At 36.1% G+C, this 19,881-nt stretch overlaps 1 protein-coding gene across 7 annotated transcripts in view; it reads left to right on the top strand.

The window, feature by feature from the left end:
• PDE5A (phosphodiesterase 5A) overlaps positions 1-19,881 on the top strand; it is a 145,289-nt gene that overhangs the window by 99,383 nt on the left and 26,025 nt on the right. For 4 of the 7 annotated variants that reach the window (XM_070757676.1, XM_070757671.1, XM_070757670.1 and 1 more), the window contains exons 6-11: positions 3,365-3,502; positions 4,327-4,394; positions 8,621-8,729; positions 10,412-10,496; positions 13,327-13,502; positions 16,534-16,593. In XM_070757676.1, the coding sequence (XP_070613777.1) occupies positions 3,365-3,502; positions 4,327-4,394; positions 8,621-8,729; positions 10,412-10,496; positions 13,327-13,502; positions 16,534-16,593 (636 nt within the window). The remainder of the gene's footprint in view (positions 1-3,364; positions 3,503-4,326; positions 4,395-8,620; positions 8,730-10,411; positions 10,497-13,326; positions 13,503-16,533; positions 16,594-19,881) is intronic. The other 3 variants (XM_070757677.1, XM_070757673.1, XM_070757675.1) reach the window with 1 other exon arrangement.

Raw genomic sequence — 19,881 nt, 5'->3', positions numbered from 1 at the left:
TTATATATTCTTGGAATAGGTCGGACACTTGAAGGGGTACAAAAATGAAGGAAGATACAGTCAGAACAACTCTTTCTCCATAGTCATCTATTCCATATTCTGTAGTGAGCTTGAGCTGGAATAAATCCTATTCCTTCCTGTTCTGTAAATTTGTTCAGACACTGAGGCTCCCCAATATGTATTAATAGGGTGTTTACTATAACTGGCAAGGCAGAGCTGTTTTTTTCAGTATGCTTTGAAGGGTGGGACCTCTACCTATGTACTTTGTTAAATGATTACCGGTACTTATGTTCTACCACTGTTTACAGAGGGAAGTATCAAGGGCTGCCCTTACCAGTAGGCAAAAACATTGGTAGAAATCAAATGGGTGGATAGGGCTCTCAAACTTTCCCAGGATTTTAAAGTTGTTTGCAAAAACTGTCAACATACCAGGCTAAGATCTCCACCACATCCGAAATTCTGCATTGCCTTGTTTTCTCAAGCAGTATCTCCTGCTTCTCATTAACAATATGAGAATTGACCTAAACAATTATATCATCCACTCATGCTACAATTCAAGCATTTTCAGAGAAACTAAATAAATGAGTTAAACTTTCTTAGATATAAGCCCCCAGTAGTTTATGAATATATTTAGTAAAGAATATATTTGATTAAAACAATCAAATGTTTCAGAAGATAGACAAATTATGCTTTTTGTTTTCTGCACTTATGAATTCAAATGACTTTATGCTAAGCATCGCATACTTCCTTTTCTCATCATTTTCAGAAATTGCTTGTTACTTGCTCTTCAGCTATTGGGAACCTTTGGATTTACAAGTTTTACAGTACTGGGCCGGTAACTTCAATCCATACTGAAAGAAGTTTTAAGCACAAGTTTAATAAACTTAAAATGGTGGGAGGGAATGAACAGGAGGATGGTGATTATAGCTTTGAATTTTGAAAGTTATAAGTGGAATTTGCATCCAGAGAAAAATGAAATAACATTTTGGAATCCTTCCCATGGGAAAATACTTTTGTTTTAATTTTTTTTTAAAATCACATAAGATAGGGCTTTTTAAAAATGGGAACTATTAAGAACTAAAGATTATAATTAAAGGAGAAGAACACTTAAACACAACTTACAAATATAGAAAACAAAATAGGCTATCTTTAAAAGATCCTATGGAAGAGGATTTATCTGACAACATTGAGACTAATTTGAAAGTGGATTTAAACATGACAAATTACAAGAATGACATAGAAAAAGATGTTGCACCACCCACTAATATCTTAATAATTAAAATGAATCTATAAATAAACCAAGATAATGATTGAATACTTTTCCTAAATTGGATTTACAAAACAGGCTTGTAAAAGTTTTCAAGAATTTTGTGACAACAGAAAGAAAAAATGGGGAAAAAATCAAGTTGTAGGACATTATTTGAAATTATTAAACATCAAGATTATTCGGAGTAAAGTTTGAACAAAATTAAAATAGATATGTTTTTTCTAGTAACCCTTAATGGATGTTTGTGATGTCATGGCTGAAATGACAACACTTTGAGGATTTGTTTATAGGGAAGAGGAAATCATTTGTTATATTTTAAGAGGAGGTGATAAGTTATTAAAATTGTTTATAGTTTGTTGTGATGGATGGAAATCATTTCTTTATATATTTTTATTTTTTCTTTTAATAGGTATTAGTTTTATCCTTGAAGTTGTAATTTTTAATAAAATTAGTATTAAAATATTTTGGAAGGCTATCATTGGATTCATCAGTATCCCAATGAATGGATACTCTGGAGGGTTCAGGGAAGCTTCCTGAAGCCCTGGAGTGCAAAAAAACAGCAGAACGGGCAAAGCAGAAGTGCGTTAGATGTTAGCACTCAAGAGATAAAAAAAATAGATAGCTATATTCATAAGCAAAAATTCTCTGCAATAAGTTCTGAACAAGGATACAAGGGGATTAGTCCTCACTCAAGATGTTAATTTGTTAATCTGTCTCTTTAGCTCTGTTTTTTAGCCCAGATATCTCCCCCCCCCTTCACTTTCTGGAGAGCTTAATAACCGCTCTGCTAAAGGATTTCACTTTATGAGCAAGAGTTGACTGTATTTTAACTATTTTAATTCCTCTATGTATAAGATTTATATGATGTCATAAAATGGTTTGATAAAATTCTATGAGAGTTATGAGTCTAAGACTTTGACACATTTTGTCATTTAGCTCATCTGCAGTATCTTGGCACAAAATGTTTTGCTTTATGATGCACCATTTTTTCCCAGTTTAAGGTTGCTCTGTAAGCCCCAAATATTGCACAAAGTTGTTGTTGGGGGAGTAAAACTGAGGGTTGTGTTTGTTTTTTTTAAAAAATAGGCTGCCTTGAGTTCTTGGGGAAAAGAAGAATGATCATTCTAATAAACTAGTGAACAACTTTTCTTAGTACCAAATAATGCCAAGAACATAAGAAGAGCCATGCTGAATCAGGCCAAAGCCCATGGAGTCCAGCATTCTGTATCACAGTAGCCCACCAATTGTCCATGGGGATCTTGAGCAGGAAGAGAAGGCAAAACTCTCCCTTTCTCTTGACCCCCAACAAATGGTACCCAAGGGAATCCTGCCTGCCTCAACCAACATAGAGGCGGCACTTGGACATCTGTTTTAATAACCATCAATACATTTGGCATCCATGAACCTGTCTAATCCTGCCTTGAAGCTTTCCAGGCTGACAGCTGTCATGACCTCTTCTGGAAGTGAATTCCATAAACCAATGACCCTCTGGGTGAAGAAATATTCCCCTTTATTTGTCCTCACTTTCTTACCTATGAGCTTTAGGGAATGCCCCCTTGTCCTAGTATTGTGTGATAGAAAAAAAAATTCTCTATCCACCTTTTGTATCCCATGCATGATTTTATACACTTCGATCAAGTCACCTCTTAAACGCCGTCTTTCAAGGTTGAAGAGACCAAGGCATTGCAACCGGGTTTCATAAACCTGGTGCCAACTGGAAGATGTCCCTTTTATTGTGTCGAATAATACTATATTAAAAAACAAAGCGTCTATAGGAATATAAGGGCCTGTTCCTACAGAAACTGATATATAGTTTCTGTAGAGAGGATTCTTAAATGCTCTGTAAGGTCAAAATGTATACAGTTCTGGAAAAAACTGTAAGTGTAAAACTGCCACCAATATGTGGGCAGAGATCTTGTAAAGTTCATGCTGTTCGAATTGCAAGGAATAATTCATTATTTCATTACATTAAAGCCATCATATGGTTTTCTCAACAAGAATCCTGGAGTTACATGGGATGGGTGGGGTGGCGAATCTGCCTTCAACATGATTAAAGTGAAATTAACTTGACATATTAATTTTTTTCTTTCGTTGCAGGTACTTCTTGATCTTGCCAGTTTAATATTTGAGGAACAGCAATCATTAGAAGTCATTTTGAAGAAGATAGCTGCCACTATAATTTCCTTCATGCAAGTGCAAAACTGCACCATTTTCATAGTGGATGAGGACTGTTCAGTAAGTATGGACCCGGACTGTATTCTCAACTGGCTAATTGTCAATTGTGTTAATGGCAAAGTGTGTATCTGCACAATTACAGATACTAGTAGTGCTTCAGCCAGTTGGCCTGGTCAACAGCTATTGATGCCTTGTTAAATGCTAACATGACTTCCGTATGTCAACGAATATCCTTACATAGTATTCAGAAGCCTGATATGAAATTAAACTGCCAACCAAAATATAATATTAAAAACATAGAATGCCCATGTTGAAAGGCCAGCACTAATTGCAAATTAGTTCTGGGTACAATTTTAACGTTTTGTGTTGACCTTTCGCGTCCTAATAGACTTGGCTTCACTGTTTGAGATGGCTAATGTTAACATGATCCTACTTAACCAAGGTCAACCAGAGAAGCCCTATTGAAGATGCTGACATTTCCCAGATTTGATACTCTGATTCATTATAAATAGTTACCTCTTGTATGGAAGCTACAGAAAATAGACTTTGGGAATTGCACAGTTTTTTAAAAAAATATTGGTGATGTGAAATAGCCTATACTAAAAAAAAGATAGTATGTGAATCATCAGCGTATTGAACATGTAAAATGAAGCTCATTATGTAGTAAATTAAACTGAGCCTAATATACTGTATAAATTAGAAAAATTGGTATAAACATTGTAATATATCAGTTTTGTTTATCTTAGGTCTTTAAATGCTTTATGAAATACAGTAAACCATTGATAGTTTTTCATGACGCAGAAAATAAATGAATTATGCTTTTTACAATATAAACAATTTTACTCAACATTTTAAGTAAACCCGAACTCTATTCTCCTATTTAGGATTCATTTTCCAGTGTTTTTCACATGGAATATGAAGAAACAGAAGATTCCAGTGAGATCCACAAAAGGTAAAAAGATGAGATTCAAGAGATTTTCATGGCTTTACACAAATACTTTTCCTTAATAGTTCAACCCAGCAGAGTTCAGCACTCAGAAACATGACCAACATGACCCCATTTAAAAGGATAGCTAGCTTGTATATTGCATTAGTTTCAGTGAGATTAGCAAAGGGAGGCGGTGTTCATTTTGATCAGCCTTAACAGATGGAACAATTGACAATGTGGCATATACATTTTTTTTTCTTTTTTGGAGCAATGTATCACTTTACACCAACAATTTGTGGGTGTCCTCAACCTATAACTACTTTTTAAGTGTACTGATTAACTCCTCCAGCATAAAATTCACACTTAGAAATATGGAAAGGGAAGTAAGAGATACAGAGAAGCCTGCCATTAATTCTGCATTCTTTTGCTAGTAAACCTTTTGTAATTGTAGTGTTCTGAAAGATCCTGAAGCTTAGCTTAGAAAGCAACTTCTCAGTGCCTTCCTTTTCTTTTTTCCCTTCATGCTAGAGCTCAGTGGCATTGTAGGTACCCTGGCATGTATTGTATAGGTCTTATGTTGTTCACCACCTCGCTAGCACTTCTTTTATCTGATCTTCAGTTATTCATCAATTTATTCATTGCTGTGAGTGTTTCTAAAATTATAATAAACAGATGCAAATATATTAAACGGCATGCCTTTTCTCCAGGAATTCAAGGTCATGTACATGCTACTCCTTCCTCAAAGCTCCAATCTGGGAGAGAGGTTGAGTAGAGAAATAATGAGTGGCCCAAAGTCTCCCAGGCAGCTTGTACCCAGATTTCCCCAGTCTTAACCTACCATGCTAGCTATCACGTCATACAGACCCATTCAAAGAGGCTTGTCCCTCGAATTCTTCTATGGATCAGATCTGTACATCCAAGACATCCATTCAGCTTCTCCATTTTTATTACTTTATTCTTCAGAATCCTTAACTAATTATTTAAATTTTGTTGGTTGAATAAGTTACATAATATAAGTTATGTAATTTTATTTGTTGTGTTCCATCAGAATGAAAGGAGGTATCAATTACATGCATTTAATATTAAAATTTCAACCAGCCTGCTTGAGTCGCTTGCACATTTACAACCTGAGTAAACTGTGAATTCTTATTTCAACGAGACCTGAAAATTAATTTTTCTAAAAAAACAACTACCCAGACCAATATTTTGTATAATAATAATAATAATAATAATAATAATAATAATACGATTTGTATGTCGCCCCTCTCCGCTATAATATAATAGCTCATATGCCTTATATGAATTTTATATTATATGAATATGAATATTATATGGATAATATGCTTTATGTTATGAATTTTGTTGTATGGGTATACTGTGTATATAAGTGCAATGACAATAAATTATCATTATTTCATTCACAAAAAACAGTAACACACAACAAACAAGATTTATATGCTGGATTTCGTATCACAATATCACAACTCGAACACAGCATTTAAGATTGTGTGATGTATTTTTGTATGATGAGTGCAGATCCTAGCATGGTGACCTTTTGCAACTGACAGATCATGATTTTGTCAATGTTTATTGTTTTCAAATGCCAGCTGAGGTCTTTTGGCACAGCACCCAGTGTTCCGATTACTACTAGGACCACCAGTACTGGTTTATGCCAGAGTCGTTGTAGTTCAATTTTAAGATCCTGATATCAGCCAATTTTTTCTTGTTGTTTTTCATCAACTCAACTGTCACCTGGTATGGCGACATCAATTATCCACTCATGAGATCTGGTGTATTGTGTTCCAAAACCTTGTCAGTTTGAATTTGAAAGTCCCAAAGTATTTTTGCATGTTTGTTTTCAACTACTTTCTCATGTTCATGATCCCACCAATTCTTTACCACTGGTAGATGGTAGCTCTGACACAGGTTCCAATGAAGCATTTGGGCCATGTAGTCGTGCCTCTGTTTGTAGTATGTGTGATTTTCTTGCAGCTGCTGAGGATGTGATCAATTGTTTCATCAGCTTCCTTGCAAAGTCTGCATTTTGGATCATCAACTGATTTTTAGATCCTGGCTTTAATAAACAACAACAACAACAATAATAATAATAATAATAATAATAATAATGTCCTTTTTGTAACGAACAAACAAAAGGATAGAATGATTCAAACAGAAAACAGTTAATAGTAGCAGATTTATGAAACATTAGTCATGGCAGAGAGATGTTTTGAAACTATTTATTATTATTTTCTATAACAGTCAAAAGAGCTTTAGAATCTTGAATCTTCAAAACACTCTCGTGAACTGCCCAGTGAACAGTGATATAGATCAGGGCTCTCCAACCTTGACAAGACTTGTGGACTTCAACTGTTCCAATTCCTTAGAATTTTGGGAATTGAAGCCCAGAAGTCTTAAAGTTGCCAAGGTTGGAGAGCCCTGATATATAGATGCATGAAATTTAAATGGAAGATTATTAGACCAGTGCAAAATATAGGTGAAAGTGTAGAGTACAGGTAGACTTTGACTTGTTTAATGACCATTCAAAGTTACAGTGCACTGAGAGTGACTTGTGACCAGTTTTCACACTTACGACCTTTGCAGAAATCCTCATGGGTCACATAAACAAAACCAGGCACTTGTCAACTGGAATGTATTCATGATCTTTGCACCATCCCATGATCATGTGATTACTATTTGTAACCTTCCCAACTTCGCCAAGCAATGATTAATGGGGGAAGCCAGATTCACTTAACAACTGCATAATTCATTCATCAAACAAAATGAACAAAAAGTTTAACAATTGTAGAAAACAGTTATAAAATGAGGTGCAATTGATTTAACAACTGTCTTGCATAGCATGGAAATTTTGAGCTCAACTGCGGTTGTAAGTACAGTGATACCTCTACTTACGAACTTAATTCGTTCTGTGACCAGGTTCGTAAGTAAAAAAGTTTGTAAGAAGAAGCAATTTTCCCCATAGAATCAATGTAAAAGGAAATTTTACATCTAAAATTTCACCTGTTTTTTACATCTAAAAAACAATAATTTATTGGACCCAAATCAGTATGGCTTTACTGAAGGCAAATCATGTCAGACTAATCTCGTTGATTTCTTTGACTATGTCACAAAGGTGTTGGATGAAGGTGGTGCCGTGGATATTGCCTATCTGGACTTCAGCAAAGCCTTTGATACAGTTTCACATAAAGAGCTGATAGATAAATTAGTGAAGATTGGACTTAATCCCTGGATAGTTCAGTGGATTTGCAGCTGGCTGAAGCGTAGACATCAGAGGGTTGTTGTTAATGGCGAGAATTCAGAGCAGAGACAGGTTACAAGCGGTGTGCCACAAGGGTCTGTTCTGGGTCCTATTCTTTATTCCAATAATGCTTCTAAACACTGATTCAGTATATTAATAATCTTGACTCTGGGATGACCTCTTTAAAATGTAAAATATTGTTTTTAACATATTTATGGTTAGGGACTTCAAAAGATAGATGTAGCATGTGTTCCTGATTTCAGGATCAGGCTAAAGACAGATTAGAGAGGCAGGTGTACATAAATCTTCACACAGGATTCAGAGAAATTTCTTGAAAATAAAGATAATGTTGAAGGTTATCATGTCTACTTCCCAAAGATATATTACAGGTAGTTCTTGACTTGCAACAATTCACTTAGTGACAGTTCAAAATTACAATATCATCAAAAAAGTGACCTATGAATGTTTTTCACACTTATGACCGATGGAACACCCCATAATCATGTGTTTTACATTTGGATGCTTGACAACAAATTCACATTTATGACGGTTGCAATGTACCAGAGTCTTGTGATTGTCTTTTGTGACCTAACGAGCAAAGTCAATGGGGAAACCAGATTCACTTAATTGTGTTACTAATTTAACAGATGCTCTGATTCACTTAACCAAAGTCATAAAATGGGGCAAAATTCACTTAACAAATTTGTCCTTTAACAACATTAATTTTGGGCTCAATTGTGGTCCTAAATTGAGGAATTCCTGTACTTAAGCTACTGAATGGAAAATTACTGGATTGAGCATCATAGCCACTAGAATATCAGACTTCAAGAATGATAGTTGTATCCAAAGCTTTCATAAGAAGTCTAGCACTGTTCGGAACATTGACAATTGATATAACAAGCTTTTCATATGCTCCATTGACCATTAAAATTTGCTTCTAAATGTAGGTAATTAATGTATTGAATGGAATCTGTTTCTTTTTATATCTCGACAGAGATAATGATACAAACCAAATTAATTATATGTATGCCCAGTATGTCAAGAATACTATGGAGCCTCTTAATATTCCACATGTGCGCCAAGACAAAAGATTTCCTTGGACAGTAAGTAACATGAGCTAACATACAAAAATTGAATGGGCAAATAGTTTTTACTACTTTGTTATACCATTGTTTGTAGTCAGTCAGCACGATCTTATTGCTGTAACTAACTAGGGGTTCCACTGTTTCACCGAATTAATTTAATGCTAATTTAGTGCTATTGTCAGGAGAGGAAAAACTTAATATCCCTACACTACCACTAAGTTCTAAAACTAGCCAAATGGGCAACTAGAGGGTGTACTTCAAACAAATTAAACTCAATCCCTACCAATCAGACTAGAGTATTACCCCTGTTGGACTCTCCTAAGCACACACTAGAGAATTAGCTCCTCTGTCCCCTTTCCTGATCTTCGTCATTGTAAGGCCTTGTCGTTATCTACTTTGCTGGCTAAATTTGGTTTTGGTTTTTTGCATACTGGCCATGTGATGCGTTGCCTTACCATCTTGGTAAACTTTAGTCTACTACTTAAGTTATATATCTAATTATTGGAATTGCCTAAGTATTAATTGCCTTAATACTTAAAACTAATTGATGGTATTTCCTCCACTGAGTTTGAACTTTAAGATCTTCTTCACTGTCATTTTATTTATTTATTAAATTTGTATACTGCCCTCTCCGTAGGCTCATCACTTCTAATCTTCTGACTTCAGTGTGCTTGATGTTGCTTGAAGGATGTCCATGCATTTGTTGTGAACTTCTTCATACAGACTGTTATATTATTTCCATAGACATTTTGATTCCTTCAGTGTTCATTATTTCCTCCTTTTAATAGTAAAGGTGTCACCAGATCATATAAAGGAGATAGGATAGCTTGACAGCTGTTTTTGATGTTTGATAGCTATGGTCTAACTTGTTCAGTATTGTTGATAGAGGAATCATGGAATGACACACAGTAGTGGTGATAGTGAGTGTTCTTGAAAGATTCATTTCTTGCTATTTATTTCTCCCAGTATAATACCATTGACAAGTACAGTGTTCCCTCGATTTTCACGGGTTCGAACTTCGCAAATAGCCTCTACCATGGTTTTAAAAAAAATATTAATTAAAAAATACTTCGCGGTTTTTTTCCTATACCACGGTTTTTACCACCCAATGATGTCATATGTCATCGCCAAACTAATAATTTTTGCAAATAAATAACAAAAAAAAAGATTATTGTTAATAAATATGTTTATAAATATCAGAATCACTAAGTGTCTTATTTAATGGTGAGTACCAGTAATAATGGTGAGTAAATAGTTGTTAAGGGAATGGGAAATTCCCTTATTTAAGGGTTTAAAGTGTTATGGGATGGCTTGTGATACTGTCCATAGCCAAAAATGGTGTATTTACTTCTGCATCTCTACTTCGCGGAAATTCTACTTTCGCGGGCGGTCTCGGAGCGCATCCTCCGCAGAAATTGAGGGAACACTGTACTGTGATGTTGATCCTTGCAGAAAGCTGATATTTCTGCTGAATAGCAGCACTTATTTGCAGGCGCTTATCCAATCACGTGGCAGAAAGATGAATGCCTTCTTGTAATCAACCCAAACTATATTTTAATTGGGCTTCAGTTTTTATGTCCAAGGGAGTCCTAGAACTCACAGTCTCCTGATTTCTAGGTCCGTTCTATAAGCTACACTAAGCTCTCTTACGTAGTTTATAAACTAATAATAAGTAATGTGTTTTGTTTTTTCCTTAACAGAATGAATGTTCTGACTGTACAAATCAGCACATTGAAAGCTTGCTCTGCACACCTATAAAAAATGGAAAGAAGAATAAAGTGATAGGTATAACATTTTGAAGTTTTCTATTATAAATTTAGGTGGGATTTTATTCCCACTGGAAATTGGGGGGGGAAGCAATGCGTGATTTTTTAAAAGACCATTCTGTACTAACAGCCTATCCTTGTACATAGCCACATGCAATGAAAACAAATGATTTTAGTGTTAATGTGTCATAAGGATAATTTTTGTACACTGACCTAAAATAGATATTTTTGGAAAACAAGTGAATAAATATAAATGTACCCTTCCAAATAAGATGCTTTGGATTAGGGAATTTGGGGCTACAGAAGAATGTCCTGGTTTCTGTAGAATTGTGAAACAAACAATAGTAGTTTTCCTATAGGAAAAAAACATTTTATTTTCTGCAAAGTGGAACACCTAAAGTTAGCAGATGATGTTGGCTCAGTACAATTCCACCTGAGCAGTGGTTGCTGTGGGCTGTGGGCTGTGGCTTGGAACACTATCCTCTATGCCGGCAATAAGGTTGAACTCACAGAATCCCGAGTCGACAGAAGATAGTCACTAATGCTATTCTAGAACTTAAAAGGTCATAGACTACTATAATAGATAAGATCAATCTACTTTTAATAAGCTTTATTTTTCAGCAAGAAAACATATTTGGAGTTTTGTTTCACTTGTCCCATATTATGTACTGACATAAAGTGCAAAATAGTTCTTCTTTAATAAATTTTCTTATGAAGATTAAAGTCCTCTTTGGATCAAATATGCTTCATTTATTGTTGTAAATCAGTGCGTTGTTGTCTTACAGCTATTAAGCTGCAGACTTACAGTGGCAAACTTTACCCAGCTGTTTTTGAGAAACACTCAAGCTGGTCTTTATTGCCCCAATCCATCAGGGTTTTAGTTAGTCAAGGCTTAGTTGTTTTAGGTTAGGGTAAGCAAAGCTCCCCTTTGTAGAATATACTTATTTTACTTCTGGATGCCATTCAATTATTTTGTTTTAGTGGCATGTACGGTTTTTCTTTTGCATTTTTGTATAATGACTTTGTACATTCCCCAGAGTCACATTGTTGGAGTTAAATGGTCATATAAATATTCTAAATACATAAATAAGAAGTTTTGAAAATGTAAAAATTAGCATGCATATAAGATTAGCATGAATAAAAATAAAATTGGTCACTTGGTGATCCTATCTTATTCTCAGCATCTATAAACTATACCAAATACCAGTTAAAGTATTGGACTAGGATTGAGGCTACCCAGATTCCAGTTCAGTGTCACTTATCAAAAATCAGTGGGTGACTTTGGAACAATTATTCTTCTGCCGTCCAGCTGGTATCGTAGGCTTGTTGTGGGATAAAGGGAAGGAAGATATCATATAAACATCTTGGAGTTATTTAATAGAATAGTATTAAATAAACCAGGAAACACTTTTTATTTTAATTTTGAATTATTAAAACTTCTAATTTCAATAGAGGTTTTTTTCACTACTTGTATTTTGTCATTTAGTCTGCTTATATGGGATGCTTATAACTGACTTTCAAGAGTGTGTACCTGTCCTTTCATTAGTAGTATCTTTTGGGTTATCAGTGACTCGCTGAGGATATGAACAATTTCAGCCACTTTTTAACAAAATTAAAGTCCTTTTAAACAGGACTTAAATTGAAAGGTGGTCAGTGATCTGTGATAAGTTCGTGTATATGCCGCCCCTCTCCGTAGACTCGGGGCGGCTCACAACAATAGCAAAAACAGTACACAGTGACAAATCCAATGCCCACCAATCCAATTACAATTTTAAGTTCAGAAATTCATAAAACAATCCCAATATATATAAAAAACAAGCACACAATCAATCAAACAACAAAACAACATAGGCAAGGGAGTGATGTTTTAGTTCCCCCATGCCTGACGACAGAGATGGGTTTTAAGGAGTTTACGAAAGGCAAGGAGGGTGGGGGCAATCCTAATCTCAGGGGGGAGCTGGTTCCTTCCAGAGGGTCGGAGCCACCACAGAGAAGGTTCTTCCCCTGGGTTCCGCTAGATTCTATAGATCTGTTGTACTTCCAGATAATAGAGTTTCCAAAACAGATTCCTAAGTGAAGAGAAGTGCTCCATTAATCACTCAACCTGAATGAGGCTAAGAGACCTACTTAAATGTAGCAGAGCATTGGTCAGTTAATAAGCTACTGATATTTTTTCTGTAGTTAAAGTGCAGATTAATATGCAGATAATTTGCAATTTTCAAATGAGAATGCATAAGCCCAGGGTGTGTTAACCTCATATTCATTACAGCGTTTTGGCACGCTTATAAACATTTAATGAGTTTGTAAAGGACAAATTGTCTTTAGGGATTTCATCAAACTAAAGGCCTATTAATAGTAAAAGCCAAGAAGAAAATTAAGATTTGGGAGGGGTAGATATTATAATGTTTAGTTTGATGTTTTGTTTACAGCAACTCCCCATGCCTAAATAAGGAGAAGGAAGCACCATTGACTCAAATGAAGTTAGCTTTTTTTTTTTAAAGTATGTAAACACATGAAGATTCAAAACTAAACTTCTACTTCCACATAGGCTGAATTGATTTTCTTTAAAATGTGGGTGACTAGTACAATATGTAACTTTTTTGAATCCCTGAACCATTTAAAAGTTTAAATCATAGATTTCTAATTATTCTTTCTGAAGAAAAAAAATACAATTTTAATGTGTGACTGTTACTGTTTTAACCATTCAGTTGTGTCTGGCTCTTGGTGACTTTATAGTTCATGCTACCCTATTAAGCATAGATTCTTCTTAAATGTGTGATTAATGCTAACCAATTGCCTGCTTTTTCAAGTGTATCTTTTTGTTGTTGATGTTTTTTATCATGACTTAGGGGTTTGTCAACTTGCAAACAAGATGGAAGAAAACTCAGGCAAAATAAAAGCTTTCAATAGAAATGATGAACAGTTTTTGGAAGCTTTTGTTATCTTCTGTGGCTTAGGGATCCAGAACACTCAGATGTATGAAGCTGTGGAGAGAGCCATGGCAAAGCAAATGGTAACATTAGAGGTAAGAATAAATCAAAGCAGCATTTATATATTGGAATTCTTGCTGACTTTAAAGCAAATCCAGTGTTGCTTAGCTATCACTTGAGGCTCTCTCTGATTGACTCCACAGCACTGGTGGATTATAATTCTACTAGGATCTAGTAGTAAACTATTCTCTTCCTTAAATAAATTGCATGTTGGCGGATGTAACCAATGTAGGTGATTTGTGTTCTTGCATTAAAAAAGACATGAATGTGGCATTGGGACATCTCTTTACTGTCTTTAGTTTCCTATGATGATTTTTATCCATTCCGTCAAACAAACCATATCTGGGATAACAGCAAAGTTACTGTAGGTTCTTCTCTTCTACACTACAGTATTTCATCAATCCATATTAAGCATGGGTATCATCTTGCCTAGCCTTGTAATTTCCATTAATTATAATGCACATGCTATGAATAAGAAAGCAAGTTGGGCGTCCTCGTCGATCCACAGCTGACATTGGAACATCATCTTTAGGCTGTGGCGAGGAGGGCGTTTGCCCAGGTTCGCCTGGTGCATCAGTTGCGGCCCTATTTGGACAGGGAGTCATTGCTCACAGTCACTCATGCCCTCATCACCTCGAGGTTCGATTACTGCAACGCTCTCTACATGGGGCTACCTTTGAAAAGTGTTCGGAAACTCCAGATCGTGCAGAACGCGGCCACGAGAGCTATCGTGGGGCTTCCCAGATTCGCCCACGTATCTACAACACTCCGTGGCCTGCATTAGCTGCCGATCAATTTCCGGTCACAATTCAAAGTGTTGGTTATGACCTTTAAAGCCCTACATGGCATTGGACCAGAGTACCTCTGGAACTGCATGCTACTGCACGAATCCCAGCGATTGATAAGGTCCCACAGAGTTGGCCTTCTCCGGGTCCCGTCGACTAAACAATGTCGTCTGGCGGGCCCCAGGGGAAGAGCCTTCTCTGTGGCGGTCCCGGCCGTCTGGAATCAACTCCCCCCGGAGATTAGAACTGCTCCCACCCTCCTTGTCTTCTGTAAACTACTCAAGACCCACCTATACCGCCAGGCATGGGGGATTTGAGACATCTTTCCCCCAGGCGCCTTATAATTTATGTTTGGTATGTATGTGTTGTTTGGGGTTTTTTTTAATTATGATAGGGTTTTTAGTTATTTTTAATATTAGATTTGTGCCATTATAATATTGTTTTTATCATTGTTGTGAGCCGCCCCGAGTCTTCGGAGAGGGGCGGCATACAAATCTAATAAATTGAATTGAATCCTCCAAAATAACCGGAAAAATCAGATAACCTGGATCAGACAAGTCAAACAGGCGGCCCACAATAGGCCCAGAGTTGTCCATGGGGCTGTCCCGGAGATAGTGAGGGACCAGTCCATGCAGCCTATGCCCATCCCAGCCACACCCACCCAGTTGGCCACAACAAATAGGCCCAAACTCCAACCCACCCACCCCCAAGGAAAACAAAATCTTGATACGGCCCGCAGTGGGATCAAGTTTGTATATCTTTGCATCAACCTAGTAAACAAAGTACAGTATTTCTAAAATTCAGATGCTATATAATTGGTTCTGAAGGGAAAACTTACACGCAAAGCTGAATTTAATGCTATAATTCAAAGCTATAATTCAGTGCAATCTGCTAGCATTGAATTATAGCATTGTTTTGCAAAAGTGTGTGAAAATTACTTGACACACTCTACTAATTCAGGTAGTTTAACATTTAAGGAAAAATATATCCTTATGAAAAAAAAGTGCTATAGATTGAGGTTATAATTTCAGCTGCCAGTTAAATACAAATCCAACTCAGAAAGTAAAATTCTTCTCCCCTTCACTCTAAATAATTCTCATTTTGTTCAGCAAATTAAAAATATTTTCTCTTACACAGGCAAAACTTCTGCCAAGATTTTCCTAAGACAGAATTTCTTTGATGCCCTGTCTTATGGACCCTTGGAGAAAGCTAATTTATTATGACAACTTTGTTAGGATTATAATTATAGCTATTTTGTCAGCTATTTGTCATTCATATAGGTACATGGAAGATTTTCAGCTGTTTTTCATAAAACACATAAAGAGTTTGAGAATTATTTGCTCATCCCACCCACCCACCACCCACCCCCGTGGCTGACCTCAGGAGTCCTGTATTCTAGCAGGGTCCAGAAATAATTGTACTGTTCTCCATCTAAAATTAATATCCGGGGGGGGGGGGGGAACCCAAGCAGAACATTTATTTTAATTGAGTTAAGAAATATTTAAATATTTACTGCTTCACTGCTATGCATTTAAAATTAATTATACTATTTCATTATCAGTCAACATAAAAGATACAAAATGATTACATTTCCAAATTCTTGCCATTAATGAATCATCCAAAGTATTGCCATTCCTTCATAGGTAATTAATAAAAATGGTTGAAGAATTATCATTAAGAACACAATGTTCTCTCCCGGAATGAATTATCCTCCTCTAACTTACCAAAACTATTACTTAAAGTGCATCTGAAGCAAATAAATTGTACAAATTATTAGTTTGCAAAATCAGATTAAATGTTCTTTTCAAATAATTGTTAAGAAATATTGAATTAATATTAACCACAGAGGGCAGAAGAGCCAGTTTAGTGAAGTGATTAAAGTCACTAGGCTAGAAACAGGGAAAATTTGTTTAACTCCTGCTTTAACTTAAAAAAAACCCAAACCACGTCTTGTGTGGTTGGGGGCCAGTTATTCTTGAAAAAGTTGTGCTTTGGGAGTGAAGTTGTCTATCAACCATAGTTTGCAAAGATCAGCAGTTTATCCTATTTCCTTACTTTGGTTTGCACCGGAGGTCTTCAAACTTGGGAATTTAAAAACTTTTTAGACTTCAACTCCCAGAATTCTCACAGTTGAAGTCCACAAGTTTTAAAGTTCCCATGCTTGGGAATCCCTGGTTTACACTGACTTATTATTGATAAAGTGCTTTATATTTTTAGTATTAAAGGTATGCCAGTAAATATTGCTGAAAGATTAGTGTCTTTTCTTTCTTTTTCTTGTAAGGTGCTGTCCTACCATGCATCAGCTGCTGAAGAAGAAGCAAGGGAGCTTCAGGTAACAGCGGTAATGTCGTTTTCCTTTTTCTTCCATATATCTAGTCCATAAGTACTAAAGGTACAGAGGAGTACAGTACAGTGCTATTTTTAAAATATATGTCAAAATATTCAAGCAGTTATAAGTTATTCTGGCTTTTGGCTTGAAGATTCAAGATGAAGCTATCTTTAAGTATTGGCTTTGTTAAAATTACAGTAATTTGAGTTAGGTTCAAGACAAGTTAACACTGCCCTCGTCCATGCTCTTTTGATTCTGGAAACTATATTCAATCATCAACACATTGACAATTTAGTCTGTCTTTCTATGAATGTAGCCATCTCCTTTTAAAACTGCATGAGAACAAATTCTCAGGCTAAACTATATACAGTGTTCCCTCGATTTTCGCGGGTTTGAACTTCGCGAATAGCCTATACCACGGTTTTTTAAAAAATATTAATTAAAAAATACTTCTTGGTTTTTTTCCTATACCATGGTTTTTCCCACCCGATGACATCATATGTCATTGCCAAACTAATAATTTTTGCAAATAACAAAAAAAAAATAATTATTGTTAATAAATAATTATGTTTATAAATATCAGGATCACTAAGTGTCTTATTCAATGGTGAGTAAATGGTTGTTAAGGGAATGGGAAATGGTAATTTAAGGGTTTAAAGTGTTAAGGGAAGGCTTGTGATACTGTCCATAGCCAAAAATGGTGTATTTACTTCCGCATCTCTACTTCGTGGAAATTCGACTTTCGCGGGCGATCTCGGAACGCATCCCCCGCAGAAATCGAGGGAACACTCTACTATATCATAGAAGAAAATATGTTCATTTATTGTGTCTATATTTTTAAAAATTTCAGTAGATGATGCTAAGCCCCTTTTTCCCTTGTAACAAACTGCTTCAGATCTATTCTAATGTGAAAATCCCTGCCCAATTTTACAATTTTAAAAAGAAAACAAGAGGGGAATTGGGAGCGAACTTCAGATCTGATTATCGTCAGGTAAAGCAGTATTGATCCCCTTGTCCTTTTCTAGGTGTAACAGTAGCTAAATTTCAAAATAATTAAAATTAGTGCTCAGATCTAGTTCTTCCTCCTGTTAACTCCAGCTCAGGATTAAAAAACAGATTTTTTAATGATTTAGTAGTCTTCTATAGATGCAGAAAGGGGCAGAAAATCTTCCTTCCTTATCTTCCCTCCCTCCCTCCTTCCTTCTCAGGTTTCTTGATGTAGGAACATATTGTAAGGGTTGGAAAATAAACGTTTTCTAGCAGAAACGTATTTCCAGAGGGACTCTAAATTTATAACCAGGGCAGATGTAGCTTTGCTCAGTAGGAAGCCATTGCATGAGAAGAGCCTACCTCGAATTCCCATTAAAATGCATTTGACATTGACTTGAACTCAAAATTTCTCTTTTTCACTGGATAGCAAAAATATGTGGGAGTGAGGGCTATATTTAAAAACATGGTAACATATAAGGTATCTTCAATTAGGTAAAATCAATAAAACAGCATTTTGAATATACAGTGTTCCCTCGATTTTCGCGGGTTCGAACTTCCTGAAAAGTCTATACCACGTTTTTTCAAAAATATTAATTAAAAAATACTTCGCGGGTTTTTTCCCTATACCATGGTTTTTCCCACCCAATGACATCATATGTCATTGCCAAACTTTCGTTTTATTTTTTTTAATAAACTTTAATAAATAAACATGGTGAGTAATAATCTGAATGGTTGCTAAGGGAATGGGAAATTGTAATTTAGGGGTTTAAAGTGTTAAGGGAAGGCTTGTGATACTGTTCATAGCCAAAAATAGTGTATTTACTTCCGCATCTCTACTTTGCGGAAATTAGACTTTCGCGGGCGGTCTCGGAACGCATCGCCCGCGAAAAGCGTGGGAACACTGTACTTCTTGTGTGAATTACAGTATATCTGTTTATTTTAAAAGTTCTGCAATACAGTGGAACCCCGACATAAGAGCTGCTCTACTTAAGAGCAACTCGAGATAAGAGCTGGGAGGGGAGAGATATTTTTGTTCTACTTACAAGCCCAAATTCGAGATACAAGCGCCAAGGAGCTGTCTCCTGAAGCCAAATGCTAACTTCCGCGTTCGGCTTCAGGAGACAGCTGCGAAGCGGCGCGCGTGTTTTAAAAGGTTGAAGCCGGCCTGGGGGGCTCGGGGGGGTGCTTGCAGCTTTCTTTCTTGCTCTTTTTCTTTCTCTCTTTTACCTTCCCTTCCTCTATTTCTTCTTTTCTTTCTCCTTCCCACCTTCTTCCCTCCCTCCCTCCCTTCACTCATTCCTCTCTTACTCTCCCCTTTCATAAGTTTCCTTGCTTCCTTCCTCTGTTCCTGTCCCTTCCCTCTTTCCTTCCTTCCTTCCCACCCTCCGTCCATTCATTCACCCATTCCTCTCTTGATCGCTTAAAGCCGGTCCCTGGTGCAAAAAGGGTTGGGGACCTCTGTCCTACAGGATTGGGTGGCAGAGAAGTTGAACATATGTAAATTTAAAAGTTTAAGAAAGTTTACAAGTTAAGTGAAAGAAACTTCATTATTCATTTATATGTACATGTACATTTCTTCATTAAAAACATGTCTTTCTGCATAATTTAGACTAACTTTGTGAGTTTTTTGAGGGCTGGAACCAATTAAAATTATTTACATTAATTCCTATGGGGAAAAGTCGTTCGAGATAAGAGCTGCTCGACTTAAGAGCCCAGGTCCGGAACGAATTAAACTCGTATCTCGAGGTACCACTGTATGCGGAAGAGGCCCATTTTTCGAACCAGGTCAAGCGCTATCCTCAGACTATAATGGATCGTTTTGGGGGTGGGGGGGAGTGGAGTTTAGGTATATACACTGCTCTATCTGAAGAAGAAATAGAAAGCAAAGTTAGAACAATATAATGGGATATAGTGAGTGGAAGTGTATGAATTAATTTTTTTTAAAAAAAATAATTTTTCTTTAAATATTTAATTTGTTTTACTTAATATTTCATACTTTTTTTGGACTTTGAATAACATTATTTAACCCCCAAAAGAATAAAGGGATAGGTATGAATGATATGCATAAACATACATAAAGCTGTAAAGCACTTATAAATTTACGCCCCACTCACAATAGAGGATCTGGGTAGCTCGCACTTAACAATGAACTAAAGGGTCACCATCAGTGAACTGTTGGATAATATTACAGTACTCGGTTTGTCATGTAGATGGTTGAGTGGTTCAGGGTGGGGAATTTGTAGTGGGTGGGACATTTTATTCTATTATTTATTCTATTTTTTATTTTATTTTTAAATTTACCTATTCTGA

This window comes from Erythrolamprus reginae, chromosome 7 (assembly GCF_031021105.1).
Source record: "Erythrolamprus reginae isolate rEryReg1 chromosome 7, rEryReg1.hap1, whole genome shotgun sequence".
Lineage (NCBI taxonomy): Eukaryota > Metazoa > Chordata > Lepidosauria > Squamata > Dipsadidae > Erythrolamprus > Erythrolamprus reginae.
This window is presented reverse-complemented; position numbering and strand designations above follow the sequence as displayed.